This window comes from Drosophila kikkawai, chromosome X (assembly GCF_030179895.1).
Source record: "Drosophila kikkawai strain 14028-0561.14 chromosome X, DkikHiC1v2, whole genome shotgun sequence".
Classification (NCBI taxonomy): domain Eukaryota; kingdom Metazoa; phylum Arthropoda; class Insecta; order Diptera; family Drosophilidae; genus Drosophila; species Drosophila kikkawai.
In genome coordinates, this window is record NC_091733.1 from 13,267,930 (window position 1) to 13,289,418 (window position 21,489).

Here is a 21,489-nt window from a genome sequence, read left to right on the forward strand (position 1 = left end):
CAAAACCCTTGAACATATTTAAATATTGTAATTGCGAACGAACACACAATTTTTCCCTATTGTTTTTGTTGTGTTTCCTTGGGTTCCTTATTGTAAAATAACCTTGGTTCAACGATTCAAATATTTTGGACGTGGTTTTTCGACAATTTTGCATTCTCCTTGGATTTCCCAATGCACTTAAAAAACATTCTCATGTTAATTTTTTGCTTTTTTAATTTGCCTGCCTAAAATATTGTTATTTGAGTTGATATTAAATTCCTCATAAATTATTCCTTCTTGAAAAATGCATTTTACTTTGAAAATCACCTAAAACCATGAAAACTCTCCACAACTCACCACCGAAACTGCTTGCATTTTACTGTTATGCGAATATTCTAACCATTGGATTCAAACTCACCACACTGTTTTGCTCTCTTTCTCTTGATCTCTCTCTCTATCTCTTTCTCACTCGCTCTTGGCCTTCCCTTTCTGTCATGGGTTGTTTGTTTATCGTTTGTTATCGTTCTCTGTTTCTGTCTCTGTCTCTTCTCTCTTCTCTCTTCTCGTTTTTTTTTTCGATTTTACAAATATCTATCAAAAACAAACAAAATAATCTAAATTAAACAACAACAAAAATCTTATCATTCTCTCATCTCACCTGACTCGCCACCGCCCACTGCCACGCCTCCACAAATACAAACAAAAAATAAAAAACAACAATAAACTTTTATCGTTTTTTTTAACAACTGACAAATTATTTCCCTTTTTTATGATTTGCGGTTTTTGCTTTGTTATCGTTATTTTCGACAATCACCGACCGTCACTGCTACTACCGATAACCGATAACTGATAACCGATTACCGATAACCGACTACCGATAACCGCTCCCAACCACCACCTCTCGCGCACCACTCCCCAAAATAATGGCGATTGCAGACAGGGACAGCAAGGACAAGGACAAGGACAAGCCGGGCAGCAACCAGCTGGCCGTTCCCCGGCTCTCCGTCTGCGCCGATGCCCAGAAAGTGGACCGGGCCAAGCTGGCCCAAACCGAGTTCAATATTATTGAGTTTGACCCGGATACGTTTCGGGTTTTGCTCGATTACCTGCACACGGGCACCTGTCCGCTCACCTGCGTCTCCATACCAGGTAAATGCATATAGGGATCCAACTCCCGATCTCACTCCTCGTCCTCCATTTCAGGCCTCCTGTGCGCCGCAGAGCACTACGATTTGCCGGAGCTGCTGCAGGCGTGCTTCCACCACTGCAAGCAGTTCCTGCGCATCGAGGTCGTATGCCCGATGCTCATCTCGCTGGAGAACTACTACTGGCGCTACACATCCGCCTCCGAGCTGGTCAACATGATACTGTCGTTCGTGGAGAGCAAGGCGCATGCGCTGTTCAAGTGCCCGGAATTCCTGCACCTGTCCGAATCGATGGTCCAGATGATCATGTGCCGCGAGCTGCAAACGCCGGAGATACGCAAATTCGAGGCGATGCTGGCCTGGGCACAGCACAAGGTGGGCAAGCTGAAGAATCATCCGAACAAGGACACCCAGTTCGAGTTCGAGTGCATCATGGAGCGGCTAACGCGCGATCTCAATTTGTGCCGGATATCGCCCAGTGAGCTGCTCACCGTCGTCCTGCCCTCCAAGTCGATGAAGAACGAACGCATCATGGAGACGCTCATGGTCCAGGTGAATCTTGGCACCTATCGGATGCCCGAGCTGGATGCGTACCGTCAGCAGTTGCGCCAGCAGGAGTCCGCCGAGGCCACCGTCCAGGTCCACCGGGGTGGATGAGACAGTAAGAATGTGAGTTTCGATTTGGAGCAGCAGCAGCAACAGCAGCCGCAGCAGCAGTCCCAGCAATCGGATTCGGAGGCAGCCACACAGATAGCAGCTTCATCCTTGTCCTACACCACCTCCGCCGCCGCAGCCGCTACAGCCGTTGCCACCAGCAGCCCGCACCCACCAGCCATTGATGCCCGCACCGATGCCCGTGCCTATGCCATGGCCTCCTTGGCCGCCGCCCTCGAGATGCAGCAGCAGCAGCAGCAGGATCAAGTCCAGGTCCAGTCGCATCCGAGCTCCAGCTCCGCCTATGCCCGCGATGCCGCCGACGAGGAGGTGGAGCTATATGCCAGCTTTGACAACACACCGAGCACCAGTCGAGTGGCCGCCCAGATGCAGGCCGCCAAGGAGGCGCGCCGGAAGCGCTGGCAGGCGGACGGAGCCAGCGGCAGCAGCGGGGACGGCGGCTGTGCTAGCGGCAGTAGCGGCAGCGGGCGGCGTTACTAATCGGGATGGGAGTAGGTGCCGTAGAAAGTCCCCGAGCATGGAGTGGGTAGTCACAGGGTGTTGGCCATTTAACCTGGTATTATTTTAGTTTATATATTTAATATTTTTTTATATATTTTTAAAATATTCTTTGTATTATTTTCAAGATGATTTTTGTATATTATAATATTATATATTTTTATAATATATATTTCTAAATTAAGTGTTTAAACTTTGTTATTCATTTATTTATTGTTTTACGTTGATATTTACCCCTAAGTCTTTGTGGATATTTTCGCAAACGCTCCCTTCATTTTTATTAATATTATTTGTGTATTCACATGCTGTAAATATAAAAATATACAAAGGTATATTATATACTTGGCATCTCTGGGAACTACTTGCTCCATGTCTCGGGAGAGTGTGAATGAGGGAAGTGCCAGTGCTGTCCAAGTTTTCCACATTTCCGCTTTAAAAGTTCATTAAGGTTATATTGAATTTAAAAATATAAATTATAAAATTACAATTATCATAAATTGAAATTGATTTTTATTTTAAAATTATTATTTAAATATTTAAAAATTAAATTACCATTGAAGGGCTCTCAAAAAGTGTCCTTTAAATTAAAAATTAAATTAAAATTTGTATTAACTATTATAAAATAAATTGATTTTTATTTTAAAATAATTATTTAAATATTTTCGAACTAAATAATTATTGAATTAAAGCCATTTAAGGTTGGAATTTTCCAAGTTATTAATTTCCAAGTTTCCCAGAATTGGTTCTTTAAATTAAAAATTAAATTGAAATTAATTTAAGACACTGGATTACTTGGCAGAACTGGAGGGATATCCTTGTATGCCTTGTACATATAATATATAGTCCTGAGAAACGAAACAAATGCCCTTAATTAATCGGAGAAGTTGGAAAGGTAATCACCTTCGTTTAGCCAGCATTGAGGGATGGCAGGTCCTCTTTTTTTTTTGTAGAAATATATGAGATATAGGAGGATATATGTACTTCCCGCCACAGAGCGTGTGTGTGCCCGTGTGTTTGTGCGTTTTGAAAAATCCCACCGGTCAAGGAGGCGCGCCCGAACCATCCAAATCGAAACTGACATTGTTAACTCTTACATTCACCCCGCGCAATGACAAAAGCCCCCCACTGACGGGGCTAGGAGAGAGCGGAAGGAGACGGCGGCTCCCAAAAGAAAGACACCACCCCCCTCCCGCCCCCCTCCCCACACGCGGAAAAGCGGAACAGGACTCCCCCGAACGATCCTACCATATGCATAAACAATAAGCATTTTCTACCAAGTATTATGTGTGTGTTTTGAAGATCAGGACTAGGGATGTTAGGGATATGATTTTTGAAGCTGGAGCAGGAAGGAATATAAAAACAAACGCTTACTGATGTAAAACAAAGACTTAAACTAAAAACAAACCAAAAAAACAACAAAAAAAAATGTAAACAACAAAAAATATATATACCAAAGTGAACCTAAAGTATAAAAAATTTTTTTAATCAATGTTATTGAACCAAAATGTAAGCAGATCAGGAGCTCCTCCTCTTGAGCCCCCGAACAACAAACAAATACTATATATTATATATAACTGAATGTTTATGAGAATTGCAACCAAAATCTAACTGTTTGAATGGCTGCCTGTTTGGTTTTTCCGTTTCTGTTTTTATTACAAAAAAAAAAAAAAGAGGTTTAATATTATGCATAAGTATCTACGTTTTATTGCCGAACAGAACCCCGGGCTTGCCTTCCCTGTACATTATATAGAAATGAAATCCATAACTAAATGTTTGAGTGTTTTGACCGAAAGAAAAACAGAATCAAACGAATATATCAAAACCAGCGGCACATGAAATTTCCATAGTTTGGAACCCCAAGAAGCCCCAGAACACCTGAAGGAATTTTCCAAACAAAACCGACAGAATATATATAGACCTAGAAGTATGTTTATTATATCTTAAAAAAAGAGAACAAAAAATCAAAGAAATCATAGAAAAAACCCACAAAAGTAACCCTTAATGTGAGCCAGTGTGCCCGCACACCTATCAGTGTCCTTTATATAGAGTACAGTCGAAACAAAAACAGTTGATACCCAGTCGAACCTCTCCTTCTCTCGCAGTTATTATGATTTTATTTCTATTTTTTCAACTCGAAATCAAAGAAGAATCTAACACAAACCAAAAAAAAAACTAATAAAAAAAAACTAAATGTAAACGGCAGCATTTCCAAAAGGGTTTCACATAAATGTTCAAAAACGGCCTCCATAACATACAATATCAAAAGGTATTTTCAATGTCTAACTGTACAAGCAAGTTTATCAAAGTGTCTATAACAGGAGGGGCAGGTCGGTAACACACATAGTACATTTAAGAACAAAGAACCGTGCTTGAAGGGCGACTAAATCTAAGCAATTTAAAGGTAAACCCCGTGACAACATTAAAAATCAAAAGAAGAGAAAATAAAACCAACATAACCAGCAATAACTAAACTAAAAGCTTTTAATGTGCAAAAATAAATTCGGATTAAGGCGAATATATTCAAGTTTAAAAAACAATCTGGAACTGTATACAGACTTGTTCAAAATTTTGATGACTGGTTTAAAGCAAAAATAATTAACAAAAGAGTATTTAAAAAAACAAATTACAAAGCAGCAGAAACGTTCTGAAAAATCTTTTATAAAAAAGGAAACCCAAGAATGTGAAAAGCGAAATCTCCGGCAATTTAAAACATGTTTAAAAAGAAGAGCTACAGACTTTTGAGCTCTCCTCTTTCTCTTTGCCGGAGATTGTGAAATATTTTGAAACCAATTTAACTGAAGGAAAATATACATACAATACAAAGCTGATGAATTTTTTTTGGTTAATTAAATAATTAGCCAGCAAGAATAGCTTAAAGGTTCACCATAGATAGCTATATTTTTACCGTCGCTCTACCGACTCCAACCTACTGTTCGAACTGAATGTAATCTGATTAATATAAATGTGTATTTACCGCAGATATAATATATATCTCTGCCATGTCAGCGACGATAGGTGGAGCGTTTCTATATGTTTGCTCCGAACTTAAATCAATGCGGCTAAAAAGATAAAATCTCGGGTTTTCCGAGGGTCTGTTTTTGATAATAAAACCGGAAAATGATGAAATGGAAAACCAATATCTGGAATAACATATGCAAAACTCAATGTAAAGCCGTGACTCCTTTTGAGCTGATCTGAAATGTGTCAAAAAAAAACATGACAAAAAAAAAAACTAAAACAAAAAGGCGTTTGTTTAATCGGAAAAACTCAATTGAAAGCAGAATAAAGCTAAATAAATGTTGTAATTTTCAGGGCCAAGCAAAAAAAAAATATATAAAAAATTACAGTAAACAAAAATTACAATAAAAAAATACCACAAAATTAAAAGTATTTTAATTATGGAATTTAGCAACATTCACGCTAAAGGTAAGTTGTAGAGTTTAATTTTCAAAGGCTAAAAAGGGAACTCAACTATCTCGCATTTCCTTTGGCTTGCACATTGCAGGCAAAACGTGTGGTAAAAACAACCCAGAAATAAAAGTCACTTTTGAATTGATTTTGAATTTTTTGCTTTGTTTCTTTTTTTTTGCCAGCGCTTACATAATAAATTAAACATTTATAATAATCAGTACAATAATTCCATTTTTTATGTTTGTTGTTTATTGTTGTATTTGTTGTTTTGTCGGTGTTCCTTGGATGAAATCTGTATAGATCATAAACTAAAACAAATTGCAAACAGCAAATGCAACGAGTGCTTGCACTTCACCCTCCTCCCTCCTCCAATCATCTCTCTATATACAAAGCTACAAAAAAAAATCAATTGATTTTATTATTATCCCGCGAACCTCCTTCGATTTAGCTAGGTTTAATTTTTGATTTCAGAAGAGATACGTTTGTGGGTACAGATACATAGATACAGATACAGATACAGATACAGCATAGACAGCGGTTATAGAGAGAAAAATGGAAATAGGGAAATAGAAAATGTGAAAAAGGAACGAGTACTGGGAGAACAGAATTGCTTTCAACTATTGCACTATTATTTTACCATCGGATGCGTATATATATATATAGATTTGTATATATATAGAACCCTACAGATACACGTTTATATCCCTATGTACAGTTGGAGCCTGGGTAGCAAACCAAAAACTAAAGTATCTCCTGACTTTTGAACACTTTTCGCATCAGTCACCACCGCGCCAGGGCTGATGGCCCGCTCTGGTTGATGACCCTCCTCGTGGCCATGCTTGCTCCACATCCGCCGTATAGAGACTCGCATACGAGCCGCTCGCCGAGCACGAACGCCGACCTAGAGCGAGTCTATTCCGATTGAGCCTGGCCTCCGGACAGGCAGGCATTGATATTACCTCGGAAACTGGTCCTGACCCCAGCTCCTGCTCCTGCTCCTCCTGCTCCTGGTCGTCTCGGGCAACGGCATCATCGTCGAAGCCATACCAACATCACATGACCATGATTTGCAGCGCCACTCATTGATCTATAGTCCGGTAGATGCGTCTCTGTGGCTCGGGCGTATAGTGAATGCGGGTGCGGAAATGCTGCGGTGATCCTGGCACACTCTCCGACCCTCGACGCGGTGGCGGCAGCGGAGGCGAGGCTGAAACGTATCTGAAAAGAAGAGAGAGAGAGAGAGACAGCATTAGCACAATTCAGAGCGAGACCCACCTTCGAGGTAGAGACCCACCTTCGGTGCAGCAACGGCGATCCCCCACTCAGCTCCAACAGATTCTTGCGCAGCAGCAGCGGCGACTGGCCGCGATTATAGCGCGGCGGTGGATCCGGACTGCGGTGCCTTCGATCCAGACCAGACAATATATGGGGACTGGGTGGGGTACTGCTGCTGGCATAGCGTCGCAGGAAGCTACTCGTTCCGCCTCCACCGCCAGGCAGAGGTTCTGTTGTGGGAGAAGTGCTCTGGCTGGTGTTGCTGCTGCTGCTGGCCGCCGACAAGGTGCGATAATAATATGACTTGCTATGGCCACCATTATTCACAATGCTCCTGTAGGCCGGCGGCTGTGGTGGCTGCTGAGCCGGCGGATGCTGCTGCACCTGCTCCTGCTCCTGCTGCTGCTGCTGCTCCAGGCTGGCTGTGGAATTCAATTGGGTTTTAACATAGGTGGCAAACTGTCGCTTCATGGCGCCGGCGAGTGTGTGGAACCAGCCTGTGTGTTTCGGTTGGTTGATGAATAGAGTGATGAATTGGATGATGAATAGTTCGTGATCAGTGCGGAGAGTGCGGAGTGCGGTGTGTGTGTGCAGCAAACGAAGAGAAAACAAAAGGAAAATGCAAATGGAAAATGTTTTGAGTAAACAACAAGCTTAAAAATAGCAAACGAAAGTAAAATCAAAATAATATAGAAAAAGTAAACAAAGCTAATCGAAATCTCCGAAATTATCCTAATAAATCCTTACCCGCCTCCTGCTGATCCCTGCTGTATCCATCCAGGCTGCTGCTACTCGCCCCACTGCTCGAGCTCTGACCCAACAGCTGGCGACGGGCATACAGCTTTCCCAGCTTGCTGCTGCTCGCACCACCACCACCACCACCACCACCAGATCCTCCACTGTAGTCAGCATTCGTTTGTAGTTGCTGATCTGGTGACCTGGGCAGGAGTGTGGGACTGGGCAGGGGTTGGTACTGCAGCTGCTCACCATTCCCCACAGAGCCAAAGTGACCAGCTGACATAGATCCAGCTCCTCCTCCTACTCCTCCCGCTCCTGAACCCGTCGAAGGCGTTAGGCTAACTGCTATTTGCGAGCAAGTTGACTGCGTGGAGGACTGACTAGATGTGGAGTGCGTAGATGGCGGCGGTGCCACATAGTTGCTGTGAAAGGGATTCGTGCTTGTGATGACTGCCGGCTGCTGGCGTTGCTGCTGCTGCTGTTGCTGCTGGTACCGCTCGGCGGCCTCCTTTTCGCGTAGCTGATTTTGTTGATGGTAGAAACGCTGCAGCACTAGAGGATTAAGTGGGTTAAAGAGAGTCTGGAAAGGAGTACATTTAGAGATTTAGTGTCTTACCTATGGGACTTTGATTGCCCGGCTGCAGGCGAAGAGGTGGTTGCTGCTGCTGCTGCTGATGCACGTTTGGCGGCGATTCTGGCTTGCGCTGCATCACAGGTGAGGGTGTGACCAGGCCCAGATTGAGGTTGAGGTTCAGGTTGTGGGTCTGAGGGGCGCTGGCGTTGGCATTAGTACTACTATCACAGCTGTCGTGGGCCAGGGACATGCAATCCGTGGCTGGCAGGCGCCATCCTGTCGTGGTCGTTGGTGTTCCAGGTGAAATGGCCTCCTCCGGCGGCAGTGGTATTGTCTTTGTGGCTGCTACTCCTGCTCCTCCTGCTCCTACTGCTGCTGCTCCTGACGATGATGATGATGATGCTGACAATCCATGGCTGTTACTGTGTTTCTTTTGACTAAAGGGCGATGTGGTTAAATTGCGTAAAATTGTGTGGCCAATGCTGCTGAACATGGACTCCTTTTTGGGACTCTCATCGTTGTATTTATAGTGGGCAGGATGATGGCTTCCATTGCTTAGCTTGCGCTGCATAAACGGCGATTTGCGGTAGAGCTTGTTAAGATCATTGCCCGTTGTTGTTGTTGGCGGTGACAGGGGGCTGGGACTGGCACTGCTGCTGCTCCCATTGCCGCTTCCATTTCCGCCAAAGCAATTGGTAGTTGTTGGTGTCGTTGCTGTCTTCGCTTGAGGTAGTTGTGTGGCTGATTGCATGAAATACTGCGACTGCGAATGCTGCTGTTGGTAACTCGGTATCTGCGAGGGTTTTATTGTCTTCTGAGGGTGATTCTGTTGCCCCTGTCCCGGCGCCCTGCCATACGGTGTTGCTAGAGATCCGCCACCAGCCGCCGTTGCCCTGCAATCAATGAAGGATACATGAGTTCGTTCCGCGGGATCTCTGTTATTAAGTTTACCAATTAAATGAGAGAGCACACTCAAATGTACGCCAAAAGGCAGGAAGTAGAAGAGGGATGTGTGTGTGTGTGTGAGGAGGAGGAGGTGTCCGAGATAGTAGGGTACGGGGAGGATACATGTATGTATGTACAAAGATTGACAGGCGCCAAGGCAACATATCTAAACACATTTAGATGAGCTGTATTGTGTGGTTGTGATTTTGTATTTACAATGTGTGTGTGGTATGTGTTTGCTGTGTGGGCAGAGTTCAAGCGTCAGGTAGAAACAACAATAATAAACAAAAACACTGAAAATGCGGCTATGACACAACACAGTATTACATTTTTGCATTAATGCAGGTATGACACTGCATTAAACATTTTATTAATTTGTCGGCTATGAAACAGTTTTACAATTTTTAATATTATTAAAACCTTGAAAGACATAAATAAATTTGTTTTTTGTTAGTGCGCCTATGGTCACACCGTTTTTGAAATCCCCAAAGCTTAATTAAGCATTTCCAAAGTCCTTGTTCATAAAATGATTTATTTTAAACTCAGAAGTACACATATATATTTAATTAACACAATGAAAACCTTTTCTTATAATAATTATAATTAATTACATTTTTAATTTAGTGTCACAACCGCCTAAGAGTCACAGCAAGAGTGAAAGCGAAAGGTGGATCAACTGCGCGGGCTCCCTTTTGAAATTGATTTGTTAAATTTACAATTTACACTTTTTTGAATAAATTGAGCTCAAAATCAGGCAAATTAAAAAAAAATTAAGAAAAATTAATTTTAGAAAAACTAAAACCCTAAGACTGGTTAAAATCATAAATAAATCCATTAAATCAAGTAAGGCTACCATTTTAGAAATTCTCTAGCTTTACTAGCCCCTTTTTAAACTGAAGTAATGAAGAATGATAATGAATATTTAAGAATATTTGCAGAATAAAAATTACATGAGCTTTGGGGAATTTGAAAAAAATAAGCTAAAGCATAATAAATAATTAAACTTAAAAATAGATAAATAAATGTAAAAATAAATAAATAAATTTAAAAACAAATAAATAAAGAACAATATAAAATTACCTTTTTTCGGTGTATGAGCATTTCTAGATGGGTAAATAAACAAATTAAAAAATAAATTTAAAACCAAAACCAAAAGCTAAGGCCAAGAGCATGCACAGGATAAACCAAAAACCAAATGAAATCTATAATCCAGGCTTGGAAATAAAATAATGGTTAGCAAAGCGTTGGCGTTGGTGTTGTACAACAATTAATGATTAAAAAGAAAACAAAAAACAAAAACATAATTATAGGGTTAATAATAATATGAATAGGAATAATAAACTCGTCGTACTTACTGAATTTTACTTTTAATTGGGAGGAGTTTTTCTTTTATTTTATAATTATCATTGCATTTGACTTTTGTTGTTATTATTTGACTCTTTTTGTTGGCTTCATATATGTATATGTAAATATACATCAAGGATATATATATATATACATATGTATATAGAGTTGATTGTTTATGTCTCGGATATTGGTTGTTGTTTATGTGTTTTGGTTTTTGTTTATAGAGCTTTCTTTCTTTGTCTTCTTCATTTTCAGTTTCAGTTTCATTTTCGCTTGCTTTTTATATTTTGTTTTTGTTGTTTCTGTTTGTTGTTAGATTATGTTTTACTTTTTATGTTTTGTTTGCTTCTTTGTCATATTATTGTTTAAGAAATGGTATTATTATTATTAGGAATTAGGTAACCTACAAAAAATGGTAATAAAAAAGGTGAAAAAAAGGAAAATAAAAACATTGCGCACACACACACTCAAATTACAAATTACGAATTTAATTTATGTGGAAATTAAATGCCAAATAAAAGGTAAGGAAATACGTAAGACCATATATGTATAATTATCTATATAAAAGTAAGAAATGGATACAAGTGGATAAGAGGGTCTTCTAGTTGAGAGAGACTTTACGGGACCAAAAGGAGGAGAGCATGCATGAACTTGCCAAAGAAAAATCCGCCACTAAAAGAAAATTACTTTTAGAAAATCCACTTTAGGTGAAGGTAAGCAAAGTACACAAAAAAAAAAGACTTATTTGAGTTTTACAGTAATTTTCAATCATTTCTATCAGTTTTGGCCTATCGATTGACCATATTTACGTATATCGAGTGGAAAAGTCCGATACATCGACAAAATATTGGGCTTAGCATCGAAAAAAAAAACGTTAAAAAATGTTGTAGTTTTTTGTCTACTCTCTTCCTATTATTTTGGTTTTGATCGATTAATCGCACGTTAAAAAATATATTTTAAAATATGAATTTTCGCGTTATTTAAAATGTATTTAAATAAACGTAAATTACCTTTTAAATTAAAAGTAACTACCTGAAAATTACCGAAAACACCAATCCTTATTTACTTTCTAGCTATAGGTTAAATCTTGGTGTACTTCAAGTGGGACTTTCTCTAGGTGTATTGAAGTAGAAAAACAAATAGAAGACATGCCAAAAAGTACAAATAAAACAGAGAGAAGGAAAAGGTTATTTGTATGTTCAAAAAATTGAATTAAAACAAAGCAGAAAGGTTTAAAGGGAATAAATATAAAAATAACAAGCAGGTTATATATTATTTATATTAGTTTGCTAGCGACCTACGATCGGGCTTAGTTGAAGCTTTCCCAGCTTTTCCTTTCTCCTACCTGTTGGACTCGCAGAAGCGCAGAAAGCAGAGAGCGGAGAATGGAGAACGAGGAACGGAGAACGGAGAACGGAGAATGGAGAACGGAAAATGGAAATAAAAAAACTGAAGGCAAAAAGCACACTCCATATCCAAGCACACCCACCCACACACCACTCACACACACACACACTTCAGCAGAGACTGGGGTCATTGGGTTATTGCTAAATATTTTTTGTAAAGGATCTGGATCTGATGGGATTGGTCAAAGATCTCTCGCACTCACCTTTTGAGCGTGGTATCGCCGCCATTGGCGCGATGCCGATTGTCGACGATGCTCTGAAACCAATTGGGTACATCTACTTTGGCTATTTCGTACGTCCGGATAAAGGGCTGGGCCAGCAGTTCCGGATACTTGGGTCGATCCTGATGGTTCTTTGTGAGGCTGTCAGAGAGGTATTCATTAAATCGGTATTTAATGTCGATTAGGGCAGAGTACTTACCACTTCTTGACGAAATCGCGAAACTCCTGACTAAAGTTAAAGCCCTCACCGATGGGCAGGCATGGAGGCTCCGAGTCCAGTACCTTGGTGAGCACCTCAAAGTCCGTGTTGCAGCCCTCGTACGGGGATCGCGCTGTGGCCAGCTCCACCAACGTTATGCCCAGCGACCAGACATCGGCGCGAATGTCGTACTTTGGTTTCTTTGGATCGATGCGCTCTGGCTGCAGAGGGAGATGAGAGATATATAACAATATCGTATTGAAAATATCGTATAAATAAGACTTACCGCCATGTAAGCTGCACATCCTGCAGAACGTGTGTTCGCCTTGGAGTCCACCAGGCGACCGCTGATCCCGAAATCACAGAGCTTGATATTGCCACGCTCGTCGATCAGTATGTTCGAGGGCTTAACATCCCTATGAATGACCCCGTGCTTGACCTTCAGATACGACAAGGCGTTGACCGTCTGCGGAAAATATTAATTAATCGATAAATCTCCCTTTACCAAAAGAATCATCAATATCCTACCGCCACTGTGACCTTGCCCAGTATCTGCTCCGGGACAGGCTTCTTTGAGAGCTTTAGCAGCTTGTCGAAGCACATGGACATCAGCTCCATGCATATCCAAACGTCTGGATCGCGTACGAAGCACCCCAGGCACTTGACAATATACTTGCAATCGTGCGATTTAAGCACCACATCCAGATCCATCAGAATGCGCTTGTTCTCCTCGGCGTTGCCGGTACGACGCATTTGCTTGACCGCAATGATCATGTTGCTGGACAGGTGCATCATCTTGACCACATTGCCGCTGGTCCCGTTGCCCAGGTCACCCAAATGTTTCAGATCATTGATATCCGTGGGATATTGCCGCCCGTTGATGTTCAGCTTGCCCGTCTGCTCCATGATGATCTTAAGTTTCTTGTCCGTCTCCGTCTCCGACGGATGCGATTGCTGTAGGAGCGGCAGGTTCATGTGACGCGGTCGGTGATAGACACCGCTGGCTGGAAGGAAATAAGGAAACGCGGTATAAATATCTAGCGGATAAGAGAAGAGAGTACTAAAGAATTTAGTATCAATATTATTATTATCTGATTATGCAATTCTTTGGAAACCCATAAAAAAAATACACAATACAGTTTTTACCTATCAAATCATAGCCTAGAGCCAAAACTATAATAATTAATAAATAAACAAACAAACTTTTGATAATATAATAAATATATTGTGCAGATTTTGCAAAGATCTTAACACTCAAGGTGAAGTTGGCTTCGAATTTTGCCAAAAACAACAAAAAGAACTTTTTCACATTTATTTATTTATTTTTATTTTATTTGTATGTTATTTTTATACCCTTGCCGGGTATTATAATTTCAGTCAGAAGTTTGCAACGCAGTGAAGGAGACGTTTCCGACCCTATAAAGTATATATATTCTTGATCAGCATCAACAGCCGAGTCGATCTAGCCATGTCCGTCTGTCCGTCTGTCCGTCTGTCTGTTTCTACGCAAACTAGTCCCTCAGTTTAAAAGCTATCTAAATGAAACTTTGCATATAGTCTTCTATATGCTCTCACTGCTATATATGTCGGAACGGGCCGGATCGGACGACTATATCATATAGCTGCCATACAAATGTTCGATAAAATTTTAGAAAAAAAATTATAACTTAGCTGTTTTTCAACATATGTGCACTATTTTTTACATATGACCATTTTATATTATTTTTGAATTTTGGTAAAAATTTTATGAAAATCGGACGACTATATCATATAGCTGCCATAGGAACGATCAGGAAATTAATAGAAAAAAAATTATAACTTCGTTGTTTTTCAAACTATTTTTATCTACTCTGAGATATAAGCTTATTTTATTAGTTCAGAACTTTTGTATAAATTTTATGAAAATCGGACAACTATATCATATAGCTGCCATATAAACCGATCGGTAGGTATAGGGAAAATGTAAAACTGGGAATGTAAAACTGTAACTGTCAAACTCTCAAGGTAAAATGCAATGAAATAATATCTGCAAGGGTATACAAACTTCGGCGTACCGAAGTTAGCTTCCTTTCTTGTTTATTATTATTTTATTTTTATTATTATTTTTGTTTTACTTTTATGTTTTTATTTATTTTTTTATTATTAATATATTTTTATTTAACCACTTCTTCAGTCTATCAGACAGGCCATTTTTATAATCTTATTGGATATTGGACTTTTTTTAATAGAATTTATCTATACCTAATCTGAACCGTAGAACTTCATTTATAACGAGAAATACCAACTAGTCTCTAAAACGATCAAACAATTTTGTTATTATTATATCAAATAAAGGCCCACTGTGCCACTTGAATGTATGGGAGAGTGCGTGTGGGTGGTACTGTTACTTGTATCACCGTGTGTGCGAAAGAGAGACAGAATTAGAGCGATTTTGTTTTTGTTTGCGAAGTTATTTTCACTGGCAGAAATTGAAATCAACAATTAGCAACTACAACAAAAGGCAGTCATAAAAAAAACGCTATTTGTAAACATGCGAAAGAGGAGACACGTTGAATGGGCGAGGAAGGAGAGGGCGCAGAAGAAATGCGAGACCGAAATATAATAATACCAACAACGTAAACAACAACGGCAGCGAGCGAGAGAGCGGGCATATCAAGGCATTACTCCGGAAATGCCAAAAAAGTAACCAATAAGCCAGGCAGCCAAAAAGAGACAGGGAGAGGGAAAGAGTCGCACACACACACCAACACGCAATAAATAAAAAAATATAATCAAACACTTGATGTCCCATGAAAACCAATACGAAAATTTATCAAACTAAACATAAATATGGCAATGCGACGAGGGTTAATCGTAATAAATATAATCACATTTAAACACATCGAATTGATGTTTTTCCTTCATGATTTGTATCGATCAATATGGTAAATATCGATAATAATTGTGAAAACTAAATAATAACCATAAAGAATAATATAACATACATTTTTTAAATTTAAAATCTGATTTTATCATATAAGACTCTATCTTTTCCTGGTATTATTATCTAGTCAGATGCTTGAAACGCAGTGAAGGAGTCTTTTCCTACCCTATTAATCAATCATATATATTATTGATCAGCATCAATAGCCGAATCGTTTTAGCCATGTTTTGCATTTTACCAAAAATTAATTTCGTTGAAATTTACAAAAATCAACAAAAATTTAAATTTTTAAAATTTTACATAAAGTATGCAGAATTAGAAACCTTATTAAAACTAACACAAATCAGCTTTCCGAATAGAAATTAATGGATTTTTGGCTGAGTTATATATTTTTTAAATTTACGTTTTTTCCCAAAAATGATTTTAAAAAATCCTCAATTTTCCGAAATTGTATAGGGGGTCACTATTAATTTGCTAAAATAAAATAAATATTATTCGGAAAACATTAATATAAAATTAGGTTAAATTTTTACGAAATGCTTGCAGTTTTATTATTTATATTTACATCCCAATTTCTACTAATTCAATACGAACTCAAAGAAGGCCTAAACTAAATGTTAATATTCGTGGTAGCTTTTTTTATTGAATTTGGAATTTATGGACACTTTTTATACCAAGAATTTATTATCTAATCAACTTTTGTACTCAACTATTCAAAAACTCATTAACATTTTATAAACTTTTCTGGGTACTCCTTTAGTACTAAACCCGGTGGTGAATTCGTGGAAAACTCGGTCACCTGCACAATTTGTGTTTAATCTTATCAACGTTTTTGGCAACTACCAGGAGAAAAAAATTACCAGAGCTGCGCCTTTTTTGGAATTATTTATATATTTGATTCCTTGTGATGCTAGGATTTAGGATTTAAGCTTGCTAGGTTAGAATATGTTTTAAAAGTTAACTAATAAATGATTATATTGAGAACGATATTATGGAAGCTTTTCTGTAGAATCTAGGGAGTATATCTAGAGTCAAGATATTGTATATCCGTAACTACAACAGCATAAGTTAATTCAATTGACTTTTGACCCAATTATTTATCGCTTTGATTATACGATAAAACCCCGTTAAGGTGTTACAAGATGTAGGTAAAAATTCGGGTTTAGTACCTGAAACTACCTCCATTAATCTATGGGTTGGATAATTACAAGTTCCACTGTTCCATTTTTGTATTTACTTTTTGGGCCAAAACGAGTTTACTTCTCGAACTTGGCGGCCTGTACGGCCCTGTCTTATCTATGCAATCAGGGGAAAAACAATGCGGTGAAAAGTCAGGGGTTGGTGGGTGGTGTTTCGGTATATACGTGCTGGAACAAGAGGGGATTATGAGCAGCTGTTATGCAGTCCGGGGAATCGATAGCGGTTGCCCTTTGTTGACGGAATTCAAATGCTCAAAAGCCAGCCAAGAAGCGAAACCAAACGAGCATTCCTCTTATCACAAGCCAAACACAACAGCACACACACGGTGCCGTCAGTGCCTATTGGGCTATGACAATTTATTAACAAAATATTGACACAAAAGCGCACAAAAGATGGGTCTGTGGCTTGCGGTTGGCGCATAGGCGACATAGATATTTATATATATATTTATTTTTTTGTGACCATTTTTGGGGATCACGACTTTTCCCAGACCCCTTTTATTACCACTACCAGCTACAGTTGCGGTCAAAATAATAGAAATAATAAACTAAAGCTACAATTTAAATTTGATTTCATTTTTTTCATTTTGAATTTTCTAAATAGTTTTCAGATCTTAAGATATATTAGGATTTCTATAGACTTCAAGTAGGCAGTTGCGGGAGCTGCCGCCTGTTGCTCTTCTTTGGAGGCACGCAGACCCTTAACTAGGAATGATGGGCACCAGAACCTGGGCCATCATCCTCTTCCCCTTGAACAGGACATAAAAGTCCTCCATATCGACTATAGGTTCTTAAGTTTTTGTTACTTCTCAAAACTTGAAACCATTTCCTACTCGCTTATAAACAAAAGCCAAGACAAATGTGTTGAATTCACAGGAGTTACTTAAGAAAACCTTAAGAAAATAATTGTTAATTTTCTACGAATTTCCTAATGATCTTCAGGGAATTCTACAGATCGTCATATTACTTTGAATCAAATACATAGAGCAAATTAATGTAATTAAGACCTCAAGAAAGCTACTAGCAAGACTTCTTATCTGAGATATAAGATTTCCTTTACTTTCCTCAAAACCCAACTTGTGGCTTATAGATATACCCAATTTAGGCTGCTATCAGTAAACTTTTAAGGGGTACCTTTTCCAGACCAAATGAAGGCGAGAAACTTGGCTCTAACCGAAAAGGGACTTTCTTTACCCTCTCCCCATAGATCTAATTCTAGTTAAGTAGGACTTACCAATGGGCAGACTGGGCGTGGGACGCGGACTCCTGGTTTTGGGCGGGACAAAGGATCCGCTGAAGGTGCCCGTTGCCGCCACCGACGAGGAGGAGGAGGAGGAGGATGGAGCCATAGCGGCGGACGATGCGGCGGCGGAGGAGGCAAACACGGATAAGCCAGCGGGTGCTTGCGCTGACTGAGGAACTGGAGGAGCTGGCCGCTGGGCTATGCTGAGGCCGGCGGACGTCACAGGCGAGGCGGCGGACGCAGATGTGGCTGCAGATGCGGATGCGGGTGGTGGCGGAGGAACACGACGCGTTTTGGAGAGAACGATCTGCTCGTGGGACTCGTTCTGGGCCTGGAGGGCCGCCTCCAAGGACTGCAGGCGGCTGCCAATCGTCTCGAACTCAATGGTCGACATTTTGCGCGCTCCTTATATATATATTTATATATATTAATAAATTCAATTATTTATTATTGTTGCTGCACTTTTCAAGCCGTTTTGTGTTGTTTTTGTGTTTCTTCTCTTTTCGGCGAACACTTCTTCGATTTTTTCACACACACACCGACACACACGCACGCACACTGGCGCTGTCGCTGGCGGGGGAGGGTGCGTGTGTGCGAACCGTTTTGTTGTGCCCTCTCTGACAGGCTGTGTGTGTTTGTGTGGGGTTCTTGTTGTTGCTGCTGTTTTGATATAGTTTTTTTTTGCGGGACACACACACGCGCTTTTTGAACTTTCCCACTTGCACAAATAGCGGATAGCTGGATTTTGTTGTTGGCGGACACACAAAAACAAAAAACAAAATCGAAAAAGGAAAACACAGTCACTGTGACAGAGAGGGACACAAAACACACACACACGGACAGCGCTCTCTTTCGCTCTCTCAGCAGTAGCCAGTGGTAGTGGTAGTAGTAACAGCAGCAATAGCAATGGCAACAACAACTCGCAACGTTTTTTCGCTAATTTTCGCTTGGCACACACGAAGAATTTAGCTTTGGGGATTTCGACTCCTGCGCTCGGTTGGGTTTTTGGCCGCGGGCGGCGGTATCACTTGCACAATTCTTGCACTGGATTTTGTTCGATTTGCGATTTCGCGTGTACAATCCAAAACAGTGTGACCGCGGCGAGACCACTGACCTGATACCGCCTGCCCAGCCACGGAAAACCCTCAAAAATACCAAGAACTAGTATAAATATACCGCATTGGCGGGGCAGACCTTTCGATAGTTTTAGTTGTGTTTTCCCCTATTCGAAAGTATTGCCGAAAAATAAAAACAAACAAAAAACATTAAATTATATAGGAGATCCTTACAAAATATTTCCAGAAATTACATTGTTAAATTGATGTGTTCTTAAATAAACCCAGTTAATGCTAATTGGAAAAATATATTGCAGTATTTATCTGCCAGCCCTGGCGGTATATTCTATCGTTATCGGCGCGGTCACCCTGGTTGTGTTTTGTGTTCCTTTTTTTTTCATTGCGAGGAACGTTCTTTGCGGTGGAAAAGGCGAGAAAAGCGTGAAAAGCAAACAGAAAGCGAAGCGGCCAAAACGGAATACGCGAACAGCGAATAGTGCAAAAGGTGCGCAAAGCAAACGAACACAAAACACGCGCCACCCGACAGCGGCTCTTATTTGATACCAAATGTGGTAAAAATAGCTGAATTAAGTTCCGCCATCCACAGAATCGGCGCCACACACAACCCACCCGAGGAGCGAGGAGCAGAGCAGACCCCAGTGCCGAGATCAGAGCATACCCACGCCAGCCGCCGTCATGTCCAAACGTCCGCGGCCAATGCCCATTTCCATCTCCAAAGAACCAGAGCAGCCAATGTAAGTTACCTACCCTACATCCCCCTCTTCTTGCTCTCTTTTCTCCTCATTGTCGCCGCTTCGCTTCGCCTTCTCAGTGTACCGCCGCGTAACCTGGACTCGCGCGCCACCATCCAAATTGGCGATCAGACCTTCGACATCGATGCCGATAGCCTGGAGAAGATCTGCGATTTGGGACGCGGCGCCTATGGCATTGTGGAGAAGATGCGGCACCGGCAAACCGACACAGTGCTGGCGGTTAAGCGGATACCCATGACCGTCAATATACGGGAACAGCATCGCCTTGTCATGGACCTGGACATATCGATGCGTTCCAGCGACTGCCCCTACACGGTCCACTTCTATGGGGCGATGTATCGCGAGGGCGATGTCTGGATCTGCATGGAGGTGATGAGCACGAGTTTGGACAAGTTCTATCCGAAGGTCTTCCGCCACGATCTGCGCATGGAGGAGAGTGTCCTGGGCAAGGTAACTAGCATTGGTGAGCATTAATTTACATCATAATCGAATTTGTTTCTATTTGCAGATTGCCATGAGTGTGGTGAGTGCCCTGCACTATCTGCATGCCCAGCTGAAGGTGATACACCGGGATGTCAAGCCCTCCAACATATTGATCAATCGCGCCGGCCAGGTTAAGATCTGTGATTTTGGCATCTCAGGTGAGGCATTGCTCTCTGTCTCCCTCTCTCTTCTATGTTTCTCCTGTGCTCATCTCTATTGCTCTTTCTCTCTTTCTCTGCTCTCAAGGCTACCTCGTGGACTCCATTGCCAAGACCATAGATGCCGGCTGCAAGCCGTACATGGCCCCGGAACGCATCGATCCGCAGGGCAATCCGGCGCAATATGACATCCGCTCGGATGTGTGGTCGCTGGGCATCAGCATGATTGAAATGGCCACGGGCCGGTATCCTTACGATAACTGGCGGACGCCCTTTGAGCAGCTGCGACAGGTAGGGATTCCTTCGATGTACATATATCTACATTTATGAGCATAAACTATAAACTTTCTTTAAAAGTATAGAAAATTTGATGTTTACTATAATTAAGATTTAATTCCCTCTCCAGGTGGTCGAAGATGATCCGCCACGCTTGACGCCCGGCACCTTCTCGCCGGAGTTTGAGGACTACATAGCCGTTAGCCTGCAGAAGGAGTATACGGCGCGACCCAACTACGAGCAGCTGCTGCGGCACAGCTTCATTGTGGAGCATCTGCAGCGCAACACGGACATCTCGGAGTTTGTGGCCAGGATACTGGACCTGCCCGACATCCAGCCACCGGCGCAGTAGGGTTTTTTTTTGTTGCCCGTATCCCCATGTAAATTGCCGGCGTCTTCTTCTAAAAAGCATGCATTTCCTACATGTGCGTGTGTGTCCTCCCTACCTCCCCCTATCCCCACCCTCCCCCTTCCCTTCTAAAAATAATAACAAATGGATAATCCAAGGAAAAGCAAAAGAAAATCTAAAAGAGCATCGAGTTGGAAGCAAAGCGTAATTATTAATTTTTAAGTGAGAACCAAAAGCAGAAGCAGAACAGCAAAATACCTGAAGAAGCAACATGCCACATGCAATATGCAACCTTTTCGCCTTGCAAACGCTCAAAAAACATAAAATAAACAAACCGAACGAAAAACCGTCGTGCCTCCCCAGCTGGCGATGCTGATGATGTCTTAAAAAAACATTAAGAAAAGAAAAGGTTTAAACATTTAAATATATATATATATTATAAAAAGGAAAAATCGTGAATAGCTTAGACAACGAAGCCAGCAAACAATGAATGTAAAAAAGCGCCTACTAAACTCTAATGGTAAATTGTCAACCTTTTTGAACACCAAAATAGCCGAACAGAAAGTGTAACTGTAATTATAATTGTTTAACAAATATACATTACGTGAAATAGCTAA

General features: G+C 40.9%; 3 protein-coding genes across 10 annotated transcripts in view; 2 read left to right on the forward strand and 1 right to left on the reverse strand.

Moving 5' to 3' along the window:
* Positions 1 to 2,504, forward strand: part of rsh (radish) — a 47,714-nt gene extending 45,210 nt beyond the window's left edge. Inside the window, exons 17-19 of one of the 2 annotated variants that reach the window (XM_070288101.1) lie at positions 916 to 1,128; positions 1,183 to 1,773; positions 1,927 to 2,504. In XM_070288101.1, the coding sequence (XP_070144202.1) occupies positions 916 to 1,128; positions 1,183 to 1,773; positions 1,927 to 2,279 (1,157 nt within the window). In that variant the 3' untranslated portion in view covers positions 2,280 to 2,504. Of the gene's footprint in view, positions 1 to 915; positions 1,129 to 1,182; positions 1,892 to 1,926 lie in introns of those variants that run through there. The other variant, XM_041775104.2, reaches the window with a different exon arrangement.
* Positions 2,505 to 5,865: 3,361 nt separating this feature from the next.
* hep (hemipterous) lies at positions 5,866 to 18,889 on the reverse strand. Of its 5 annotated transcripts, none has more exons than XM_017173749.2 (9): positions 17,770 to 18,887; positions 12,942 to 13,417; positions 12,700 to 12,879; positions 12,414 to 12,634; positions 12,197 to 12,355; positions 8,338 to 9,188; positions 7,731 to 8,273; positions 7,003 to 7,480; positions 5,866 to 6,926 (listed from the first exon to the last, which is right to left on the reverse strand). In XM_017173749.2, the coding sequence occupies exons 1-9, from the start codon at positions 18,170 to 18,172 to the stop codon at positions 6,788 to 6,790; spliced, it is 3,450 nt and encodes a 1,149-aa protein (XP_017029238.1). In that variant the 5' UTR covers positions 18,173 to 18,887; the 3' UTR covers positions 5,866 to 6,787. The 5 variants fall into 5 exon arrangements, with proteins under 5 accessions (XP_017029238.1, XP_070143910.1, XP_017029239.1 ...); XM_017173750.2 differs by having other exon boundaries at positions 5,867 to 6,926; positions 7,003 to 7,405; XM_017173752.3 differs by lacking the exons at positions 5,866 to 6,926; positions 7,003 to 7,480; positions 7,731 to 8,273; positions 8,338 to 9,188 and adding an exon at positions 10,724 to 10,990 and having other exon boundaries at positions 17,770 to 18,889.
* Positions 18,890 to 19,169: 280 nt separating this feature from the next.
* lic (dual specificity mitogen-activated protein kinase kinase lic) lies at positions 19,170 to 21,489 on the forward strand. 3 transcript variants are annotated; one of them, XM_041775092.2, is made up of 6 exons: positions 19,170 to 19,338; positions 19,426 to 19,588; positions 19,666 to 20,056; positions 20,115 to 20,247; positions 20,336 to 20,538; positions 20,654 to 21,489. In XM_041775092.2, the coding sequence occupies exons 2-6, from the start codon at positions 19,530 to 19,532 to the stop codon at positions 20,873 to 20,875; spliced, it is 1,008 nt and encodes a 335-aa protein (XP_041631026.1). In that variant the 5' UTR covers positions 19,170 to 19,338; positions 19,426 to 19,529; the 3' UTR covers positions 20,876 to 21,489. The 3 variants fall into 3 exon arrangements, with proteins under 3 accessions (XP_041631026.1, XP_017029297.1, XP_017029298.1); XM_017173808.3 differs by having other exon boundaries at positions 19,172 to 19,338; positions 19,441 to 19,588; XM_017173809.3 differs by having other exon boundaries at positions 19,201 to 19,338; positions 19,416 to 19,588.